At 34.8% G+C, this 23,315-nt stretch overlaps 1 protein-coding gene and 1 pseudogene across 1 annotated transcript; one reads left to right on the top strand and one right to left on the bottom strand.

The window, feature by feature from the left end:
• The first annotated feature begins 3,642 nt into the window (after positions 1-3,642).
• On the top strand, positions 3,643-4,876 carry LOC106413008 (annotated as a pseudogene).
• Positions 4,877-12,177: 7,301 nt separating this feature from the next.
• Positions 12,178-15,531, bottom strand: LOC106413009 (indole-3-acetic acid-amido synthetase GH3.17-like). Its single transcript, XM_013853858.3, has 4 exons — positions 14,579-15,531; positions 14,367-14,468; positions 13,230-14,071; positions 12,178-12,977 (listed from the first exon to the last, which is right to left on the bottom strand). The coding sequence occupies exons 1-4, from the start codon at positions 14,872-14,874 to the stop codon at positions 12,388-12,390; spliced, it is 1,830 nt and encodes a 609-aa protein (XP_013709312.2). The 5' UTR covers positions 14,875-15,531; the 3' UTR covers positions 12,178-12,387.
• Positions 15,532-23,315: the final 7,784 nt, after the last annotated feature.

The following is a 23,315-nucleotide window of genomic DNA, read 5'->3' as shown; positions in this document are numbered from 1 at the left end:
TTCATTTTTATTACTTACTAATATATTTTCGAGTTGGTTACGATAAAATAACAACCTAAAATAATCAGATGGAGAACCTCCTTCAGAATATATTGTTTCTTTAATTTATACATTTTGCATATAATAATTTTTTAAAATTTATTTATATTATAGGAAAGAAATATGTTTAAAAAATTTATACTTACATGTTGTGCTTAAAAAATATACTTTAACATACATCATTTTATAAGTATTATACGGAATTTATAAATAAAAACATTGTTTTGTTTAAATAATATAGCCCTATTATTTTAGTAAATTTTATACATAGTAGAATCATCATATTATTTTAGTAAATTGTATTTATATATGATATTTTTTGGATGTTATGATATTAATTTTTTTAATTAAGATTTCAAAATATTAGATTGCATTAATATTTACCACATATATAGTTTGTTTTTTTGTGGTGCATTTCAAAGAGTTATTCTTTATTATTATCTATGATTTTATCTTTTGTAAAATTTGAAATATTATCATTTTGAGTTTGAATATTTATTTTCAAAATTTCATATTTGTTAAAAAACTTTGGAAAATTACACAACTATTTTGAGTTTGGAAGACTAAATGAATTTTGATTTTTTTTTGTTATTACATTAATACATTATTTTGTAAAACAAATATTCGAATTTTTCGTTATATTTTCTAAATTTTTCTCAACATATTTTTTTATAAATAAAATTTGATTTATCATTAATATTTTAAATGAATTACTAAAATTTCATAGTTTTCTAATAACATACTTTTTTAAATAATGTAGTATATGAAACAAAAGTAGACAAAACAAAAGTAGTATATGAACCAAAGGTTATTATATACTATTATATTTTTGTATATAAACATTTTTTAAAAATATATTGTTGAGAGTTTCAAAATAAATAAAAAGATAATATATAGTTGTAGTTATAAAAGTTTAACCTATGTTAATAAATTTATTTTTATATTAAAATATTATACAGTTTACGAATTTAACCCATTTATTTTTATATTAAAATATTATACAGTTTACGAATTTAACCCATTTTAATGATAAGTGATAATTTATTTAAATGAAACAATCTTAAAATAAATTTTGTTAACTTAACTATTTAATATTTTTTTCATATTTAATTCATGTATCACTTCTGTTTTTATATAATACATAATATTATTATAGAATTTATAAAAAAATAGTATTGAATTTTTATTTTCTTTTTTTTGTAATAAAAGTTTAGTTAACATTGATTTATAATATATTGTATTACTAATTACAAAATTATTAATGTGTTATTTTAATAAAAATATTTTAATTCTTAATTAAGATTTTGTTAGATACTTTCTCAACATCTTTTGTTATAATTTAAAAAAATTAAATTTATAGTTGGTTTATTATTTATGTAAATAATTAAATATGCCATATGAACTAATTTTCTAAGTGTTCATACTATGATTTGTTAATAGTAAATAAAAATAAGACCCTAAATTAATAGATTAGATGTTTAGAGATTTTGAAAAAAAATTAAATCAAATTTACATAAATGTTAGTATTATTTTATTATTTTAACTTTATATATGATAGTAAAATTATAAAATATATTTATTATTTTATGAGATAAAAATTGTAAGGATTAAAATAACAATGAAATTTTAAAATTATTTGTAAAAATATAAGTGTAAGGACTTAAAAAGAGTAAAAATCTCATACATAAAATTTTGAACAGTGAAAACTTTATATTTTGAGGTTTTATTGTTCAAAGATTTTCAAATTTAAATTTTAGATTTGTTTTTAGAATGTACAAAGCTTTACATTTGAAATAATGAAGTGTTTTAGTGATGTTTCTAACACAATCGAACTCTTTATTCGCCCTTGATTTCAGCAACTAAGAACTGATCATCCCTTGGTTCTTTCGTTGTTGAGATATTGTTAATCTGCCCATAATTCTATTGTAATGGGCCGACCAACCTGACCCACTCATTTTGATCCGGCCCTGATTAGTCTGATCCTTCTTTAGCCTTGATTTTGAGGATGTAGTATGGTTCTGTCGCCCGGACACTCATCGGCCTGTGGTTTCCTCTAAAATTACAAAGAACGAAATGTGTTTTCACATAAAGTCTCTCTTTTTTTTTTTGCTAAATTTGTCATAAAGTCTCTCACCAGTTAACTAAAAAAAAAATGGAGAGTATCATTTGAGAAATTCTCAATAATTTATAAGAAACACAGTTTACATGTATCATCCAACTGATCTAGCTATCTTTTCAATTAAAAAATTATAGAAACAGAGTCCTATCCTGATTTTACAAACCATAACACGGTCCAACCTGGCCATCAGTCTAGAACCGCGTCAGGTTCTCCATTCATGGGCTTTCAGCCGCCATAACCTTACTTGTGAGTTGCATTTTCACTGCTTTAGTTAGATGGCCATGCTTTGGAGGAAGAGGACCAAGGCCGAGAGTTATCTTAATTAAGCCGCAAGATTCTGCACTAAAACGAATATAGGTCTCTTACTTTTTTTAGGTAAAACTAGGTCTCTTACTTTGATAGATCAGACATATATTAATGCACTTTGATGATGCCCTACAATGATTGCCATTTTTTTTGCGGTTTTCCTGATTAGAGAAAAGAAAATGCGAAAGAAAGAGATGTTAAGTTTAGCTATAGCCTATACATATAGCGTGAAATTAGGGAAGGAAACAAAGGTTTTGTCGTTGAAACTGAATCGAGACAAGCAATTGAAAGACAGGACACACTAGTGGGGTGTTAAACTAGTATGGTCCACACTCAAGACTACTATAATGTGGTCACACACACTCTCTCTCACACAGTCTTGTTACTTTCTGTCGTAATCTTCTAGGCGTTTTTGCATTTATTCGGAATAATGACTAGAAATTATCCCAAAATGCATCATTTCTAAGTTGGACCAAAGTGTGTAAATTCCTAAGTCTGACAAAATGTGACTATTATACAGCTATGTACAACGCATACGATACTACGACCTTTTCTACTTCCACAAACAAATTAACCAGAGTGAAATAAACGAAGACCAGTAATGACTCTATATTATATAAAGTCTTATCGATTTTGGATTTGTTTTCTTTAAAAAAGGAGAGAGAGAGAGACAAGAAAAAATTGGATAAGAGAGAGAGATAGATGAAGCGAATCAGACCAAAACTGTGGGAGGGAGCAAGTGTTTAAAAGAGAGAGCCCACCACAAAAATATGAGGACGAGACCCAAATTGCGTGCGGACGAGAAAAGGAGTTGTGTCAAATGCTGCACCTCTCTAATCGTGTCTTTCTTTTTGTGGGTCTCTCTTTGTTTTTGTCTCTTCTTTTCTGAAGTCTCCCACTAACGTTTTAATTCCTTATTTACCTTTGTTCCCTCTTGTATCTTGTGGCCTTCTTCTAAGACCATCTTTAACGCTGGTTCTAATGTGGACTCTTAAGCCCAAATTTATTTAAAAAATTAAAAATAAAAGAATTGGGCTAAGAGGTCGGTTCCTGGAAACCTTACGGAGGAGGCGCCTCTTGCTCGTCTCTTCGTCTCTCTCTCTCTTCCTTTCCCCACAGAGAATTTCGAATTTCTCAGACCAAATTCCATTCATTTTTGACGGTGGTGCTGCTTGTGATATGCACTTGCAATTATCTCAAGATGCAGTTCCCTGCCATTCTCGAACAAAAATATAAAATATGTCGACCCAGAAGAAGAAGATGTCGAGGAGAAGGATTACGAGAACTCCGACGAAGAAGATGGGAACCATGGCGTTGAGAGATACGGATCTTCTTCTTCTTCAGTGTTTGATTTCTATGCATCCCACTCCGCTAGAGACTCTGGCCTTCCTTCAGCTAATGACGTTTTCTCTCAGGTTATCATCACTCTCTTTCTCAGAATCCATATCAAATTTCGAGGAGTTATTGACTAGATTCGCTGCAGGAACTGAATGATTTCTTATTTTGGATTAAAATTTGTTAGATGGATCCATAAAGTTGAACTTTTTAGTGAAAACTTGCTAGAGTTCATTGGCCTTGCAAGTCTGTGAACTGGTTTGCTTTACTTCTGTGTAAATATTTGCAGATATCAGGGCCACCAGAGTTTCTAAACAACCGTACAGAAGCTGATGAAGAAGCCACTGCTAGAGATGCTGAGCATGCTAAGCGTATGACCCAGTAAAAAGAAGAAAGCTAAACCTAAAGGTACTCTATCCACAACTTGTTTGCATCTTTGTAGCATTTTGGTTGATCTCAAGAATGAAAGGTTCACCTTTTGATGATGTTAATTGTGTATCAACAAAAGAAAGTCCTGCAGCCAGTGCCATTCTTATCCTCATGTTTAGGTTCACATGATTAAAGAGTTGTACGTGAAAGGTTAACTTTTGTAGAAGCTTGGTTTAGGGTACTTTAAAGCATACACATTGTGAATTAGAGAACCAGGAACTGAGTTGTTGTATCTATTTAATTTGGTCTCTCAGTTCTGCTTATGAAGGCTACTTCATACTTACTGTTTCGGCTGGTTTATAGGTGTTGTCATGGAAGCAAAACCTCAGCTTGTGGGGATCCATGAGAGAGTCAGAAACAATATTGATGCACAACCTTCTTAAGAGAATGGTGGAAAGCGAATATCTACTGCAACCAATCCAAATGCAGAAGAAGCTGCAGATCTCTTGAGGTATGGATATATATCCCTTTGTCTCTTCATCATTCTTTTGTGAACTCATATTGCAAAATCCGAGCTTGATTACTGGTTGCGTGTGGTTGATTATCACAGGTTCGAGCTATATTGTTGGATCCTTCTTGCTCTGGCTCTGGAACCATTACAGATCGTCTGGACCATCTCCTTCCTTCTCATTCAGCAGGTTCAACTGATTCTTCTCTGTGTATATGTGTGTTCTATAACAAATTTGTTATCCTTCTCCTTCGTGATGAAAGTGTTCTAAAACAATTTGTTTTTCCTTCTCCTTTGTCCTTCCTTTGCTCTAAAACAATTTGTTCTTAATATTTTTTTTTAAGAACCTTTGAATAAAAAACTTGCATTGGACCACAAAAATATTCTCATCTCTTAATTAATCTCTTAAATTCACTTTTCCAACTTAAAAATATTAAAAAAATGAATAAGAGCTTCTAAGTGTCTCTTAGGGATAATGATGCTCTAACCTCTTTATTTACATTGACCACACACAAGGCGTACACTCGTTAACTTTTTTCTTTCTTTGCTTCTTCAAACGATAAGTTAACACTGAGGTTTATAATTTTTTATTATTAATAATTCAATAAATTCAAAAAAAAATTTGAAATTTATAATTTATTATTATCAAATATACAAAGGTTCACAGAAAAAAAATTCTATCATTCTGAAACAAATTTCCAATATTTTAATCTTTCCAATATTCTAAAGGAAAATAATGGTCAAATTTCTATTCCTCAAATTTTATGCCATTTATGTTGAAATTTTTGTCAAATTAGAGATATGTGGGTCCTACATTATTCCTCTAATTTCCTAATGAATGAAAAAAAAATATAAAGCAAAAATTCCTCTTCCAATATTGATGAGAAACGTATTGAACAGAAATTCATATATTTAAACATATCCTCAGCTGAAATTTTATTATCATTTTATTCCTTTTTTCATTCAAATAAATTGTCACCAATATAAGCCTCATATAACAACCACTATTAACAACCAGACAACCTGATATACATTAGCTTCTCTAACTAAATTTTGTATGAAATGAAATCTAATAGAGCTATGCCCAAACCTAGCTAGTAAACCTTGGTATGTGGTGTGACATATACCTAATTTATTGTCTACTAAAAATAAGTGTTCCATAATGTTCGTTTCTATAGATGTTTGTTTTTTTCTTTCTATAAACGACTTACGAATGTGGAATGTAAACATTGATGAACTAATTTTGGAATAGACAACTGTAGATGCACAACGTCTAGGTCTGGTTAGGAGACTAGGAGTACAAGCTGTATAAGGTTGCTATCTCACAAACTAGTTTTACTTTCTTTGTGTCTAATCGAAACTATTGTGGATAGATTTATATATGCATGCATTATTTTGAATCAGCCCATTAAGTTGACAATACATGTATATATATTTCTCAGACTTACATGGAAAATATACAGTAGTTAACAAGCACGATTAGATGGGGTTGGAAGGGTCTGTGTTGGTAGCTAGAGGAAAACGACAGTGTTTTTTTTTCTGGAAGGCGATACGATACGGAAAGCAACATGACAGGACAGTTGCGAGGAAACTCATCGTGTTCTCTTAAGTGAACAGTCAGTCAGTAAAGTGTGTTCCCTTTTTTTTTTTTTTTTTTTTTTTTTTTATAACTCTGGTATCTGGGCAGCCACATTACCAACTATCTCCTCGAAAGGGATCCAGCGCCCCAACGGAAAGGATGTTAAATCCGTTGTGGTCAAGACTCGAACCCGGGTGGCGGGCAGTACAGCTGTACCTCATTTACCACCGAGCTACGAGCGTTTGGTTCCCTTTTTTCTTTTGCTTTAAAACTTTGGGTCATTGATCTGTCTCTTTTACCCATTTGCTCAAAATACCAGAACACATCCGTTAGATACAAGCCATGTCGGTTACTCACATCCTACATTAACCATTCTTTTAATACATTCATCATTTCGATTCTTATGATGAATCTTGGAATGATAGGTTGTTCTCTAAGCCATATTATCGGTTTCAAATACCTGTATATGCATACAGATAGTTACAAACAAAAATTGGATACAGATCACATGTTAATTTTTTAGTTAGAGTAACTGATCCAGTTCAAATTTAAATATTATAATTAGATTAAATTTGTATGTTATTTCTCTTTTAGACCATTGTTAAGAGCTTTTACTATTGTTTTGTATAAAGTATATATTAGATGAATAACTAGTGATGTGGTGTTTATGTTTTAGTTTTGGTGTTATATTGGCTATCTCAAACGACGAAATGGCTACATGCAGAAGAGCCTTTTTTTTTTTTTTTTAATGCAGAAGAGCTTTAAGTTCTGTTTGACATACATATTCGATAAAGAAAAACAAACCTTGTATATTATTTGACATACATATGAAATCGGCGTTGAATAAGCAATCTGTTAAACGCCGATTGTGATGAATACGCCAATATCAACTAGTGGGATTTGATTGTGGGAGCTGTTCTCAGGCCACATAATCTTACAAAATTCTACATCTCACCGAATAGGTACAAAGTTATATTAGTAAAATTGTTAATGTTTATTTCTTATAGTAAAATTGTTAAACTCAAAATTGTAGTGGAACGAGGGTGAAACAATCCTCTTTAATATCACATTTGATAAACGTGTCCTCGGCCGTGGCCAAGTATTCCACCGCATCTTGAAAAGAAGAATACTGGTTTACAAACAACCTTTTGTACCTATACGGCGACGTGTAGACTATTTCTACTCCTTGTGTGACTTGACAGTTGACACGACTCTTATTCCTTGGATCTCCTCTCACTCATTGCCCTAATCATACTTATTATACATAATCTATCATGAACAAGACCGATTGTTTGTATTTTAAACTCTGCTTTTTTGGCAAATCTTTTTTACGCAAATTTTATGTTTCACCAGTAAATTTGGAATATTGTGAGCTTCATCTAAAATGAAACAAAAATTAAAGCTAATTTGACAAAAACTTCAGAAGGTCGGCTCCTCTCTTTCTAGAGAGAGAGAGAGTTTCTCTCGATTTCTCTTCTTCTTATCAAAATTCAATCTTTCAGAAGGGGAGTTTTCGCCGACTTATTCCCATCACCTGATTATTCCAGTTAAGTCTCCCCAAGGTTCGGGCTTTTGACTCCGGGAAGTGGTGGTTCTCACAACACTTCTTCGCCGGCTTTTGTCTCCAAGAAGGGATGATTCTGTCACATCGTCTTCGCCGGCCATCACCGGGGTTCTCCCGGTTCCGTTTGATCATTGTTTCTTGTGGTTCTCTGTTCGATCGATTCTCCTCTTCAGTCTCCGATTGATTGTTTCTTGCTTTTGTTAAAGGTTGAGTCATCTTCGGGCTTATCTTTATCATAAAAGATGTTCGGTTTGCATGTAGGAATCTCGGAGGTTTTGACAGGATTGATGTCGGTTGCATTTTTCAGAAGTGATGTTCCGTCAGATTAGGCTGTCGGCTGAACTAGGTTGAGAACTGTTCGGTTTCGGACGGTTTCTCCTTGGATTCGGCTTCGTCGGCGGCGGAGTTTCGCCGTGTATCTTTTCTGACACCGGAGGAAACTGTTTCTCTCGCATCTTGACACGTCGTCATTGATTGCTGGGCAATCGGCACGTGGTGGACGCTTGGAGATTACTTCCCCAACGGTTTTTCTCTCTTGGACTTACGGTCCAAAAGTGTATGTTTAATGACCCGTTGTTTGGGTCTGCTGTGCTTACTTTCTTGTAATGGGCTTTGCCCTAGGTTGGGCTTTGTCCCCTGATAAAATTTCTAGTTGACAAAAAAAAAAAAAAAAATTAAAGCTCTTATGTTCTCCGGCAATACATAAATATATTCGGCAGCAACATTCAATCAGCCATTGGAATTTGGAATTTAATATATTAAACTAGTAGTCCTACCAAGTAGTCATATAGTTTGCATATTTAATTATTTCACTGAAATATTGTAATTTGAAAATAATAGACTAATGATGGTGAATTGTTCGAATAAAGAATTTGTGTTTCATATTATACTTTATGTGATACTGATTTTATAAGACGATACATCTTTTATTGTTGTTAGAATATTCTTCTGCAGTTTACATTGGAGCACATGGTTTACTAATAACGTTTAGCCTACTTTGTGCTAAAAACGTACCCAAATATTGTTAAATGTCAACATGAAAGAATTTTAGTCATGAACTCTTACATATAAAACCACTATTCCGGACAAATCAACTTATATTGGATCAGTTGTTTATTTTAACAAAACTCTTTTTTTTGTGGTTTTATTCAACTTCAAAACTTATTATCTGTACAAGTACCAATGATGCTTTATACTCCATTGGTTTCGAAAAAAATCCATATTTTAGATGAAAAAAATTGTTTCAAAAAGATATATGTTTTACATTTTCAATGTATAATTAGTTGCAAATTGTAGATTTTAAAAAATATAATGGTGTTTATAAAGATTTTATTGGTTAAAAGTTACGAGAATAATTGATAACAGAAAATAATGCATTGGTAACTACAATTTGATATGTTTTTTTAATAAGTATGAAAAACCTAAAACATACATCATTATGAAACGGATGGAGTATAACTTGTTTTCAAGATTTAGAAAGGGCAAAAGAAGGTAAAACCGTTGACGAGAGAGAGTTGAGATTGTGAACAAAAATATATATGTAAGAAATAAATGTGGATCGCAATGATGTAGCTGTGTGTTGGCTGGCAAATTAAACCATCACCATCTTCATGTGCATCCATACGTCACTCTACACCTCTCTATCCAGTCTCTCCGGATTATGATTTCATCTTTATATACACTCAAGTAAAAATATTGCTAAACAGAATTACGAAAGTTTTATCTTTAATTTAAAATACTATTTCATTTTTATATGCTGTTCATTTACGTTCAGTGGAATTTGAATTTCTGTGACGACTATTGTTAATTTGTTTTACATTGTCCAGATTTTTCATTTTTATTTATTATCTTTGTAATCTAAACAAACTGTCTTAGCTTGTAACATCAAACATCTTATAGCACAATCACATATATTTTTGGTATTGTCTAATGACTATGTTGTCGACTTGTAATCATAAATTTATGAAAGATTGATGAAGAAAAAAGATGAGAATTCTTTCTCCCCAAACATGATACTTTATGTAAAGGGTTTGGTACGAATTAAGTACTGTAAAGTATATTCTTATAAATCAATACACATATTTTTATGGGCTTATTTGCCCAATAACCAAATTCATAATAGAATTTAGGTGGATGACATTGATGTTGACATAATGAAGAAACTATTATTTATGTTATAATTTATCCGGTTATACCCTCTTTAATTACAAGTGACCGGTGAAAAAAGAAAAAAGAGATAACGTCAGATGTTTTAAGGTGTTGAATGAGAGATATGGAAGACATCCACGTAACTTTTGTTTATTACCACATACAATTTTAAATTAGATTAGTGATGTGGTTCCGTGAAATAAATAAATAAATTAATGGCGTAGAAACTGAAATGAATTTAGTGCATAATGAAAAATAAAAGGATGGTTCTATTTCATATGAGAAATAATATATGACTCTAACCCAACATACAGCTCTTAAATGTTAAACTCATACCTAACTTTTGAATACTAAACCCTAAACTGTTATCACTAAACCCAAACCTCAATCCCCACCTTCCAAATACTAAACCCTAAATGCTAATCACTAAACCTTAAATCCTAATCAATAAACCTTAAACCCAAGTATAGACCATAAACTCAAGTATAGACCCTAAACCCAAATAGAATGGAACAAAAAATATAATATGGTTTAATAAACCCAAACTTCTACTTACTAAATCTAAACCCTATGCATGAACCTATAAACTCAAATATAATCTATAAATTATTTTCCAATATTGAACACTTGAAGACACATTTACTTGGTTAGCATGTTACATATCTTCTATTCCATATAGTCTAAGTAGGATAGTACACGAATGTTTAAAATAATCAAAAAAATTCAATGGTGTATCCATAGTATGAAATGCAAATAGTAAATCCTCTTCACCCGCAAAAATACAACAATACAAGACACACCATTAATTATTAAAGCTAAACCCTAATTAAGGAAGCATAAACCCAAATAGTATATATATATATATAATATGATTTACTATACCCAAACTTCTACTTAGTAAATCTAAACCCTAGGCAGGAACCTATAAACCCAAATACAATCTATAAACCCTAGGCACGATAAATGTTCACTAAACCCAAATCCCAACCCCGCCCTTCTAAATACTAAACCCTAAATCCTAATCACTAAACCCTAAACCCAAGTATAAACCCTAAACCCAAATATAAACCATAAACCCTAAACTCTAAACTCAAATCTCAAAATCTAATACTGGCCTCAAACTCACCTCTATTACTCTAAATACTAAACCCTAAACTCAAATATAAACTCTAAATCCAAATATCAAAATCTAAAATAATACATAATATTATGTAATATTAATTTATACTATATAAATATTATTTATAGTTGAGAAATGTAGTATAGTACACTAATATAAGAGTTTATTTGTCACCTATCCAAAATTGGTTTTAATCATTACACTTAAACCAATATAGTATGAATTTCATATTACAATCAATTACACAAAATGACATAGAAGAAAACTATCAAATTTGTAAATATGAAGATTATTACATTTTTAAGGGATTGCTTAGATATATATCCCAAATAGTATAGTAAATTTACATAAATAACTACACTAAAGAATATATACTATACTATTCATTTCCCGAATATAGTATAGGCGATAAGTTCATCTTCTTCAATTCTTCTTTTGTCAAACATGCTGATACACCTTCACTTCGTTCACCGTCGTTATTCTTCACTACCATATAGAGATCATCTTCATCTCTTCTCCTTTTTTCCGACACGGCGACGCTTTTACCGGTCCGTCGTCGTTATTCTTCACCATTGGATCACTAAAACAAAAAAGAAACGAAAACAAAGTATGAAAACAAAAGTATGATGTGAGAATCAATGATTTAAGAGAAAGAGGAAAAGAAATGAAAGAGTTGTTATGTTTGCTCACCGTATACGCCTTCATCGTTGTTCTTTGTTCTTCTCATGAGAAGAAATTCAGTTCAAGAAGATGTGTGCATAATAAAAGACCACGTTCATCTTCATCTTCATGAAAACTATCTAATTATCTTGAGAGGTGAGAGTGAATACAACGTGACCACATATTTTACTTGTTATAATATTTAATATATTTTTTTTGTAGTAGGTTTCACCGGTTGAATATTGGAGCAATATGACAATAATGTATATTATGTACAGGGTATATAGATAAATGAGGGTTTTTAGATAGTAGGTGAATTATAATTTGTTTGAAGGTTATACAGTTCAATTTCCCTATTTTTATTTTATAAACTTCATTAAACAAAAAGAGAGGGGGGTGGGGGGGGGGGGGGGGGGAGGGAGGGGGGCGTAATAATAAAATAATAGAAAAGAGAAACAACAAGTATACGTCATTCACGAAATGAGAGGACTTTACTAAAAGTCTGTTACAAAAGACAAAAGAGCAACGACATTTAATAAACAAACATCAATTAGCAACTTAATAAATGAGGATCTTCCTTAAAATCTTTAAATCAAGACTTTAGTTGTATATGAAAAAGTAAGTAAAATTGAAAAAAAAGCTACGAATCTAAACCAAGTGGTTGCCATCGAGGAACTCTTTGACTGAAGAACCTCCCAATAACTCTGGAATCAAGAATCTCAAGAGCTCCTCCAGGTTTAACACATCTTGGAGTCTTGTACTGATTCACTGAAGATCCTTGCGAGACACAAAAATCCATCAGCAAATCAAAAGTCCCCAAACTCACAACCCTTATCTCCAATGGCCCTATCGACTTATCTTTGTTCCTGCATCTCCTGTATACGTAATCCAAACAATCCTCAACCTCAGAGCAACATAACTCCATTGTCTTGTTCTCTAGCTCTGGTGGCTCGTTGTTTTGACGTGGCTTTAGCTCCCAGAAGAGAACGTAATGCCCTGGGATCGAGGACGTATCCGCATAGCTAGTGTACTCCGTGAGCAAGGGGCATGAAGGTTTTTGAAGATGTTTGAGTTTAGCTTGTGTCACCGCGTTTAGTAGATCTTCCTCGCTAGTTTTGTCGGTATCGATGCTTAATACAACGTTTCTTCGCTGCACAAAACGGAACTGAGGCGCTTTGTTATGGAAACCGGTCACTTTAAGAATATCTCCTACTCTGTATCTGTATAAACCTATCAAGAAAACAGACCCATTAGGTTACTTGTGTAACAAGCTTTCTAAGATTAGACCAAAAATTTCAGGACCACAGTTAGATAAAACATCCGCTTGTCCCTTAAATTTTTTAAAACTATTTTACATAGTAGTATGGCTCTCTAATTATCAAACAAAAAAATTAAGATTAACCTAAAAATATTTATACCCTAAATTTTTTCAAAATATTAGGAGAATAATGTACTGAGATTATGTCGTGTAGAGAAACTAACCTGTGAATGTAGTAATGACAATCTCGTAGTATCGGCCAACTTCAACATTAACAAGATCGACAATAAGATCTTCCTTGAGAGCATCATCATCATCATCGGTGTTAGAATGCGATGCAAAGTGAATCTCTTCGTGAGATTTGTCATCGACGGGCAAGAACTCGAAATAGGCCATGTTAGGAAGAAGCGTATACGAAACATCCGAAGGATCACACAACGGGTTAAGGTTGATACCAAAGTAACACTCAGAGGAAGCATACATGGTTGAAACCAACGGTAAACCACCGCTATAAAACTCGAGCGTTGGAATGTATTGAGCCATTGAACCCGTCACAATCACCTCAACATACTTAGCCTTAGGCCATAGCCTCCTCAAGATTCCTTCCCACGACTTCTCAGCACACTCTGACTCAATTTCATCAGCCAGTTCTTGATTAGGTCCTTGAAGGACAGACAAAACCGAGTCTCTGCATGCTGGTTCAGTGATCCAGCTAGTTACTGTACCGGTTCTAATGTCGGCGCAAAGCTCCTTGTAATGATCTTCCAAGAACTTGACCGCTCGAAGAAAGGCAGATGCAAAGACAGCTCCGACTCTTAGGACATGAGATCGTTGGACCAAACCGCAGAGAAGCTGACAGTACATGCTCTGTTTGCTGTCTTGACAAAGAATCGTCTGGTCAGGGCTAGTGTAGACGTTGTACTTGTTGAATGGTCTGTTTCTGAAATGTTGACTTTTGTAGTAACTAGTCAACACAGGACGAGCCATTAGACCTGAAGGAGTCTTGATCTCTGGTTTTATGAATAGAAGATACATTCCTTTACCTTCATCTAGCCCATTCACATATCTGCAATTATATGTAACAAAATACATTAACAAAGTGTTTATCTTTACTGTTTCATTAGCGTGACTAAAGAAGATAAACATGATTATTTTTCCTCGGGTTAGTGAAAAGGTGGATTATTTACTATAGTTAAGCCAGATTAAAATGATGTTTTGAAAAAAAAATATATACGATATCATAAAAGTTTTTACTTTTGTATGATGTATTTTCTAAAAAAAAATTATGTAAATTGACATATAAATACTCAGTCTTTCCTTTTGATGCCAAAAAGATAAAATAATAGTAACTTCATTTATACTTGTTCATGACAGGCACAAGCATGCTGTAGAAAAATGTCTTCCGTTCAAGTTCCTCAGCTGTGGAAGGCATCAACTTCGGCTTTCCCGCCGAAGTCCCCGAGCTGCATCCAATATATAGCCAAAAAAATATACTAAAATGTAACGAAAATATCTATTTGTAATATATGGTCGAATTTTGATATATATATATATATATATTAATAATATCTACCTAGTGAGGAGCTCTGTGATGGGTTGAGAGGAGACGATGTCAGAGGATTCTCCATCTGCGATTCGTTGAATGAAAGGCTTTATGTCGCCGTAATTTACAACAGGGACTTTGTTCTTGAAACTTTGTTGATTCTTGTCGGATTCTCCATCAAGAAATGCTTGGAGATATTGACTTTCACAGTTTTGAGAGAGTATTTGGTGGAGAACTTGTTCTTGAATTGCTTCTGCATTTGTGGTTAGATCCTCTAGAAGCTTGAGACCAGCTTCTGTATCATTTGGGTCGTAACTTGGTATCATTCTTTCTTTTTCTCTTTCTGAAAGCAGACACAAACAAATCTTATGTTTGTGTTGCAATGATGAGTTCAAAGAAAAAAATGAAGAAAGAGTTTTTATATATTTATTTTTTGTTATTGATGGAAATCGCTTCTTCTCTGTTCTTGAAGGTTGGTTTAGTGATATGAGGAGAAGGAAGAGGAAATGGTTATATAATAAATTAGGACATGATGAAAGTTTTATTGGAAAATATATTTGGCGGTCCTACGCAACACACATGGGCTTGTCTAGTTAGAATGAAGTTATTGTTGGTCAATATTACCTGGGTTCTATTACCTGTGCAGGCTTTCCTATTATTTTATATGTTTTTTACTATTATCACATTTGTTTATATGTTGTTTAGTCCACCAATCAAGCTCTTTCTTTATGATCCGTTGAATAATTATAAATCCAACGATATTCACAAGATTTGCATATGTCTGCCAAAAGATATACTCACTTGGTCTTTACTAAACTCAACTAATGCTATTATTGGCTCTTAGATTTTATTTAGGAACTTGTTGATCCCTTTATAAACTCACATGCATATATATAAGCTTCAGTAAACAGATTATTCTTAACTAAGTATGGCTATGAATTTTGTTTAACAATTTGTTTACTTCCATTAATTCACTTACAAGTTATTTTTAATACGTAGGAGCATGCAATAACATTGCTATGAATTACACAACTCTTTTTTTAAATTTCATATGCATATATATATGCTCATAAATTTATTAGGAGACCTCTTTATGAGAGATAATTGGACTCCACATTGTAATTAAACTAATCTCAAGTTTGACTTATTGCAATCAAGATTAAGAGAGAGAAGGATGTTAAATCTCTTGGATATACTATATGATAAATTTATCATCTTGGTGATGCAGATCCAAGTGCATATGAGAGATCGTTACGTTTATAGACATAAATTATAAATTGATCAATTGACTACTTAACAATTTACGATGAAAATTACAGCATAAAATAACATGCATCAACCTAATTCAATTAAGACAAATATAAATAACATGGAAGCTATGGATTAAGTTAATGAATAAGTCTTATGGTGACGAGGAAACAGATGTGAACAGGAAGAAGATGCTTGGGAAATGTTGGAGAAGATGATAATTTTCTCTTGAACAAATTTCATTCAAATACGCTATGTCATACATTTAGGCATGTTCCGTCAATTCCTTTGATTTAGGCTTTCTTTTATATTGCTTTCTTTATTAAATCTACAATGTATAGCATATACTCTACCACTTTTCATTTAAGTTTATGAATTGATGTTATCTGCTGCACGCACTATAAAATAATCGCCAAGATCTTGTGCAAGCGGCTGAAACCGGTCCTCCCCACACTTGTCTCATCCCACCAGTCGGCGTTTGTGACAGGCCGATCAATCTCAGACAATGTATTGATAACACATGAAATCCTCCACTATCTCCGCACCTCATCAGCTAAGAAACACTGCTCAATGGCTGTTAAAACGGACATGAGCAAAGCATATGACAGATTGGAGTGGAGCTTCTTGAGAGATGTAATGACACAGTTTGTTTTTCATCCGACTTGGGTTCACTGGATTATGGAGTGTGTTATCTCTGTCTCGTACTCCTATCTCATTAACGGCAGTGCAAAAGGCTGTGTTCGACCATCCCGAGGAATCCGCCAAGGAGATCCTCTCTCCCCATATCTCTTCATCCTATGCTCGGAGGTTTTGTCGGGTCTCTGTGTGAAAGCGCAAGAACAAGGAATGTTACAGGGCATTAAGGTGGCTCGCAATTCCCCCTCACTAAACCATATCCTCTTCGCAGATGACACCATGTTCTTCTGCAAGAGTGATCCAGTTTCGTGTCAAGAGCTACTGAACATTTTAGGAAAGTATGAAGCTGCGTCGGGTCAAAGCATCAACGTCCTGAAATCAGCAGTCACCTTCTCCTCGTAAACACCCATCGAAGTTCGCAGAAGAGTCAAAGTTACTCTAAACATGAGGGGCGAAGGGGGCATTGGAAAGTACATGGGATTACCGGAGCATTTCACCCAGAAAAAGAGGGATGTCTTTGCGAGTATAGTGGACCGCATTAGACAAAAGTCCCACAGTTGGACGTCGAGATACCTTAACGGTGCAGGGAAGCAAGTTTTGATGAAAGCTATCCTATCGGCTATGCCGTCATATGCCATCTCGTGCTTCAAGTTACCTATATCCCTCTGCAAGCAAATACAAACGATCCTCACCCGCTTATGGTGGGATGACAAACAGGATGCAAGGAAGATGTCATGGGTTGCTTGGAGTAAACTCACTTTACAGAAGCGAGCAGGAGGCTTAGGCTTTATGGAAATTGAAAATTTCGGTGCCTTGCTCGCAAAGCTGGCTTGGGGAGTTCTAAAGTTCACAACCTCCCTGCTGCCTCAATTACTGATCGGAAAATACTGCCACACTGACCACTTCCTCACCGCAGCAGCACCCAACTCTGCTTCGCATGGTTGGAGAGGTGTATTGGAAGGAAAGGAAGTCCTCTTAAAAGGACTAGGCTGGATCGTGGGTACTGGGAAGAATATCAAGGTATGGTCTGACCCTTGGCTCTCGACTTCCTATCCACTCTGCCCTATAGGACCCCCGACTGAAGCAAACAAAGATCTAAGAGTGGCTGACCTCTTAGAAGCTAACTCTGTGGAATGGGACTTGGATGCAATTAGAATGCATTTTCCTCAGTATGAGGAACTGATCAAGAAAATGATTCCTAGTGAATATCAAATGGAGGATGAGATGGTTTGGTTACCAGAGAGGTCCGAGAATTATTCGACCAAATCGGGTTATGCATTGTGCAAAGTAAATCAAGATCGAGAGCAAGGAGATTTCAATTGGTACCCCTGTATCTGGCAGGTTAAAACCTCCCCAAAGCTAAAGCATTTCCTCTGGAAAATAAAAAGCAATGCCCTTCCGGTAGGGGCTAATCTATTGCGGAGAGGAATGGAGGTTGAAGGGAGGTGCAAAAGATGCGGCCTTGTGGAAACTGAACGTCACGTTCTCCTTCAATGCCCTTTTGCTACTCGAGTTTGGGACCTAGTTACTGCATTATACACACCTGACCCAAATCTCATCACATCTGCAGATTCTCTACTCCAAGCAAGTAGACGAATCATCAACCTACTGCCGACGGGAATCAGCGAAGCAGCTCTAAATCCTTGGATCTTCTGGTACATGTGGGTTGGTAGGAATAAATTTGTGTTTGAGAACAGGAAAGTTTCAGAACAGGAGGTGGTTGTGACTGCAATTAAAGAAGCCAGAATAAGGCAATCAGCTCAGAGAGAATAGGAGAGGACGACTCAGGAGAGACGTGTCCGAGCTCCGGAGGTTCACAAGACTCTGGAGACGAAATGCTTTGTAGATGCAGCGTGGAATGCTTGCACCAGTGGCGGAGGATTTGGCTGCATCTTTAAAGACCGCAATGACAAGTTTCTCCATCAAGTTTCATCGAACCGCAGCAATGTCGGCTATGCCTTAGTGGTCTCTGGGTTTGAGCAACCTGATCATTCGATCGGATTCCAAGTCCCTTATTCTGGCCATCACATCACACGCGAGGATTGTAGAAGCCCAAGGAGTTATTTTCGATATTTTTCATCTGTGTAATGCATTTTCATCTGTTTCTTTCCTCTATATTCCAAGGGGAAACAATGTTGCTGCAGATGCCTTAGCTAAGGCTGCTCTGCACAGTCTCCCTAACTTTGTTTGAGTGTTTTCGTTAAATTAATGGAGGTTCGTTAAAAAAATTGTGTACCAACCATTAACATCCATTTTGTGCTAGTGTAGATCAATTATTTATTAACTTATATACTTATATGTTTTTTTGCTAACATATTAAGTTATATGTTTTCAAAAGTTTCATTATGATAATTTTTTACTGTTCTCTAAAAAGAATATATCGTGGATCTTTAATTCACAGAATGGTCTTTACGATATATGACTTACACATTTATTCGAGGGGGAAGTTAAGAAATTTCTAAATTGAAAATTTGATGAATGTGTATATATATGAGGTAATTTATTCATTTTCAATTATTTTAAGTTAGAAATTCATGGAATTTAAAAATAGTCATGTTGGTTGTGTTCATCACAAAAAAAACATTACAGTTTTTTTTTTTGTAAAGTTCACTTAAAACACTTTTGATCTATAGAAGTGACATATGAAAGAGCGACACTAGTTAAAGTTGGAATATTTCTTTCCACAAATATATAGATCGTCCACAAAGTTTTGGAGAGATGCAGAGAATGCCCAAGATATTCACTACAAGAAAACGTCTCCATAACAACGAAGATTTACGACGAAAATATTTCCTCGTAAATTTACATGGTGTTTACAACGCAGTTACGAGGAGACCAAATTTTGTCGTAAACTCCATGTAAATTTACGAGGAAATATTTTTGTCGTAAAGTCCATGTAAGTTTACGACGAAAGTACGTGGAATGAGAAATACGTCGTAATCGTTACATCGACATTACAACGAAACATGTTACCGTTATATTTAGGTGAAAACGTGTATTAACTTACCTAATTTTGTCGTAAAGTCGTTGTAAATATTATGTTAAAACCATGTAAAAACCATGTAAAACATTCCTTGTAAAATCATTGTTATATTTCAACTACCCAACTCGAAAATTTCTCTATATATATGTCATTTCCCACAACTCTCTTCCTCACAACACACAAACGGAAAAAAAAAATTTCAAAAAAAAATCTAAGAAAAAAATGGCCGGTGGCGGTAGTATTTACGAGTTACGGAGTTGGATGTATTTGCATAAAGATTCCAACGGGAGGGTGATGAACGCATTTCTGAGGGGGCTAGAGACATTCATGCACCAGGCGGGCTATACACCGATCACGCAGGAAAGCGGTAAGATGCTCTGCCCCTGTCGAAAATGCAAGAATTCAAAATTTGCACGTAGTGAAACTGTATGGAAGCATTTAGTAAACATAGGATTTACACCACAGTACTACATTTGGTATCAACATGGAGAGGGTTATGGGGGAAATGAAGCTAGTAGTAGTAATAATAATTTTGAGGATGCTCATCATAGTGAAGAACCGAATCATTTGCATAATGAATATAATTATCATCAAGAGGAGCAGATGGTAGATCATGATAGGGTTCAAGATATGATTAGTGATGCATTTTTAGAAACAACTACAACAATAGCTGATGGAACTGGAAATGTAGAAGAACCTAATTTGGATGCAAAAAGGTTTTATGAAATGCTAGATGCTGCAAATCAACCAATCTACACTGGTTGTAGAGAAGGTTTCTCTAAATTGTCTCTAGCAGCTAGGATGATGAATATTAAAACGGATCATAATTTACCTGAGAATTGCATGGATGCATGGGCGGAGTTGTTTAAAGAGTATTTGCCAGAAGACAACGTGTCTGCTGAATCTTATTATGAGATTCAGAAATTGGTTTATAGTCTTGGGTTGCCTTCGGAGATGATTGATATCTGCATCGACAAATGCATGATCTACTGGAAAGAAGATGACAAGTTAGAAGAGTGTCGATTCTGCAAAAAACCACGATTCAAACCGCAAGGCCGTAGGAGGAATAGGGTACCGTTCCAAAGGATGTGGTACCTACCAATTACAGACATATTGAAAAGATTATATCAATCTGAGAGGACTGCTGCGTCGATGAGGTGGCATGCGGAACATGTCCAGAGAGATGGTGAGGTTGCACATCCATCAGACGCAAGAGCGTGGAAACATTTCAACAAGGTACACGCAGATTTTGCTACAAATATTCAGAATGTCTATCTTGGGTTATGCACCGATGGATTTAGTCCATTTGGAATGTCTGGTAGACAATATTCTTTGTGGCCAGTCATTCTTACGCCGTACAATTTACTGCCGGATATGTGCATGGAACAAGAATTTCTATTTTTGACCATATTAATCCCTGGGCCGAAGCATCCAAAACGGTCTCTTGATGTTTTTCTTCAACCGTTGATAGAAGAGCTAAAGCAATTGTGGTCAGAAGGGGTGAGGACGTACGATTATTCCTTGAAAAACAATTTTACGATGCGAGCAGTTCTGTTGTGGACGATAAGTGATTTCCCTGCTTATGGGATGTTGTCTGGCTGGACAACACATGGAAGATTATCTTGTCCATATTGTCTTGGATCGACGGATGCTTTTCAACTGAAGAATGGTAGGAAGAGTTGTTGGTTTGATTGTCATCGTCGCTTTCTTCCACTTGCCATCCGTACAGAAGAAATAAGAAATTGTTTCGGTACAAAAAAATTGTCAGAGACAGTCCTCCTCCATATCTACCCGGCCAGCCGATCGAAACAGACATTGATTATTACGGAGCTCAGGAAACAGTTAAGGTTGGAGGAAATTGACATGTTCCTGGAAATATGCCTGATGGGTATGGTGTCTCTCACAATTGGCATAAGAAAAGTATATTTTGGGAGCTACCCTATTGGAAGGATCTTCTCTTACGCCACAATATGGATGTCATGCATATTGAGAAAAACTTTTTTGAGAACATCATGAACACATTACTTAACGTCCCTGGGAAGACAAAAGATAACAAAAAGTCAAGGATGGACTTACCTGATATTTGCTCAAGAAGTGAGTTACATATCAAGAGAAATGGAAACGTTCCTGTTCCCATCTTTCGGTTGTCATCATAAGCCAAAACAACCTTGTTTGACTGGGTTGCATCAGAAGTTAAGTTTCCTGATGGTTATGTTTCAAATCTGTCAAGATGTGTTGAACGAGGTCAAAAGTTCTCCGGAATGAAGAGTCATGATTGTCATGTGTTTATGCAATGACTATTTCTACTTGATTTTGCCGAGCTCCTTCCAGCAAATGTCCATGAAGCACTTGCAGGTAATTATAATTTTATAATATATATACATATGTTATGAAATGTTATTAATTTGATTACTTTTGCAATATACAACAATCGGAGCATTTTTCAGAGATCTTAGCACACGTACGTTCAAGGAAGAAGTCATCGAACAAATTCATCAGAACATTCCGATCATATTGTGCAACATGGAGAAGATAATTCCTCCTTCATTTTGACGTCATGGAGTATCTAGTTGTCCACCTACCGTATGAAGCATTGCTTCGTGGACCTATTCACAACGGATGGATGTATCCGTATGAGCGACAGATGAAACATTTGAAAGGGAAAGCAAGAAATCTTGCAAAGGTGGAAGGTTCAATAGTTGCGGGGAGTTTGACAGCCGAAACATCTAACTTCACATCATACTACTTTGCTCCAACTGTTCGTACGAGAAAAAGAGTTCCTAGAAGATATGATGATGGTGGAGTACCGACATCATATCCAATTGATGGTGTTCCTGACATTTTATGCGAAATTGCACGGTTTGGTGGTAAAACGAAAGAAGTATGGTGGTCATGTGAAGAGGATAAACATAGTGCCCACACTTATATTCTGCTCAACTGCGAGGATGCAGTGACCCGTTACTTTGAAAGGTAAATATTTTTGTGAATGTTAATTATAAGAATTGAAGTTAATTATGTATGACTTGATTATTTGTTTAATTTGCAGCATGTTTGTATCTCAAGTTGAAGAAGCAATACCAGGAATATCTGCAACTGATGTGGACACACGTAAAGATAAGCACTTTGTCAAGTGGTTAAAATCACAAGTACGTAATATATCTCATACATTGATTAATTAAGTAAGTGTTTTGATACTTCAATATTAATTAAGAATATCTGCTTTTTGCAGGTTGATTATGACGATCCTTATTATCCCGTATGGTTTCACGAATTGGTTCAAGGTCCAGTTTCAAAGGTCACCACATCACCTATGTATTTCACACGAGGATTTACCTTTCACACATACGAGTATGGGAGACATCGGGCAACAAATAACTACAGAATATGTGTAAAAGGTGAAACAGACTTTTACGGGATCTTGCAGGAGATTATTGAAGCGGAATTTCCGGGGTTATTGAAGCTAAAATGCGTCCTCTTCAAATGTGAATGGTTCGATCCTGTTGTGAACCGAGGGATTCGGAATAACAAATTTGGTGTTGTGGATGTCAATTTTGGGAGAAGATACAACAAATTTGAGCCTTTCATTTTAGCTTCACAAGCCGAGCAAGTTAGCTTCCTTCCTTATCCTCGGCTTCGAACTTCCGGGATAAACTGGTTAGCTGCTATCAAAATTACACCTCGTGGACGCATTGTCGCTGGAGAAGAACCGCCCTTGCAAGAAGAAGACGCTATCAATGAAGTTGAGGTACCAGAACAACCAACTGATGAAATCCTTTTGATCAACCCGCAAAACTTTCAATATGAAGATATTTCCAAAGATGTGACAGATGAAGCACGTGAAGACGAGTTCGAGAGAATCGACGATGATGATTGTAATGATAGTGATGAGAACGAAAATGA

This window comes from Brassica napus, chromosome C5, assembly GCF_020379485.1.
Source record: "Brassica napus cultivar Da-Ae chromosome C5, Da-Ae, whole genome shotgun sequence".
NCBI classification, from domain to species: Eukaryota; Viridiplantae; Streptophyta; class Magnoliopsida; order Brassicales; family Brassicaceae; genus Brassica; species Brassica napus.
This window is presented reverse-complemented; position numbering and strand designations above follow the sequence as displayed.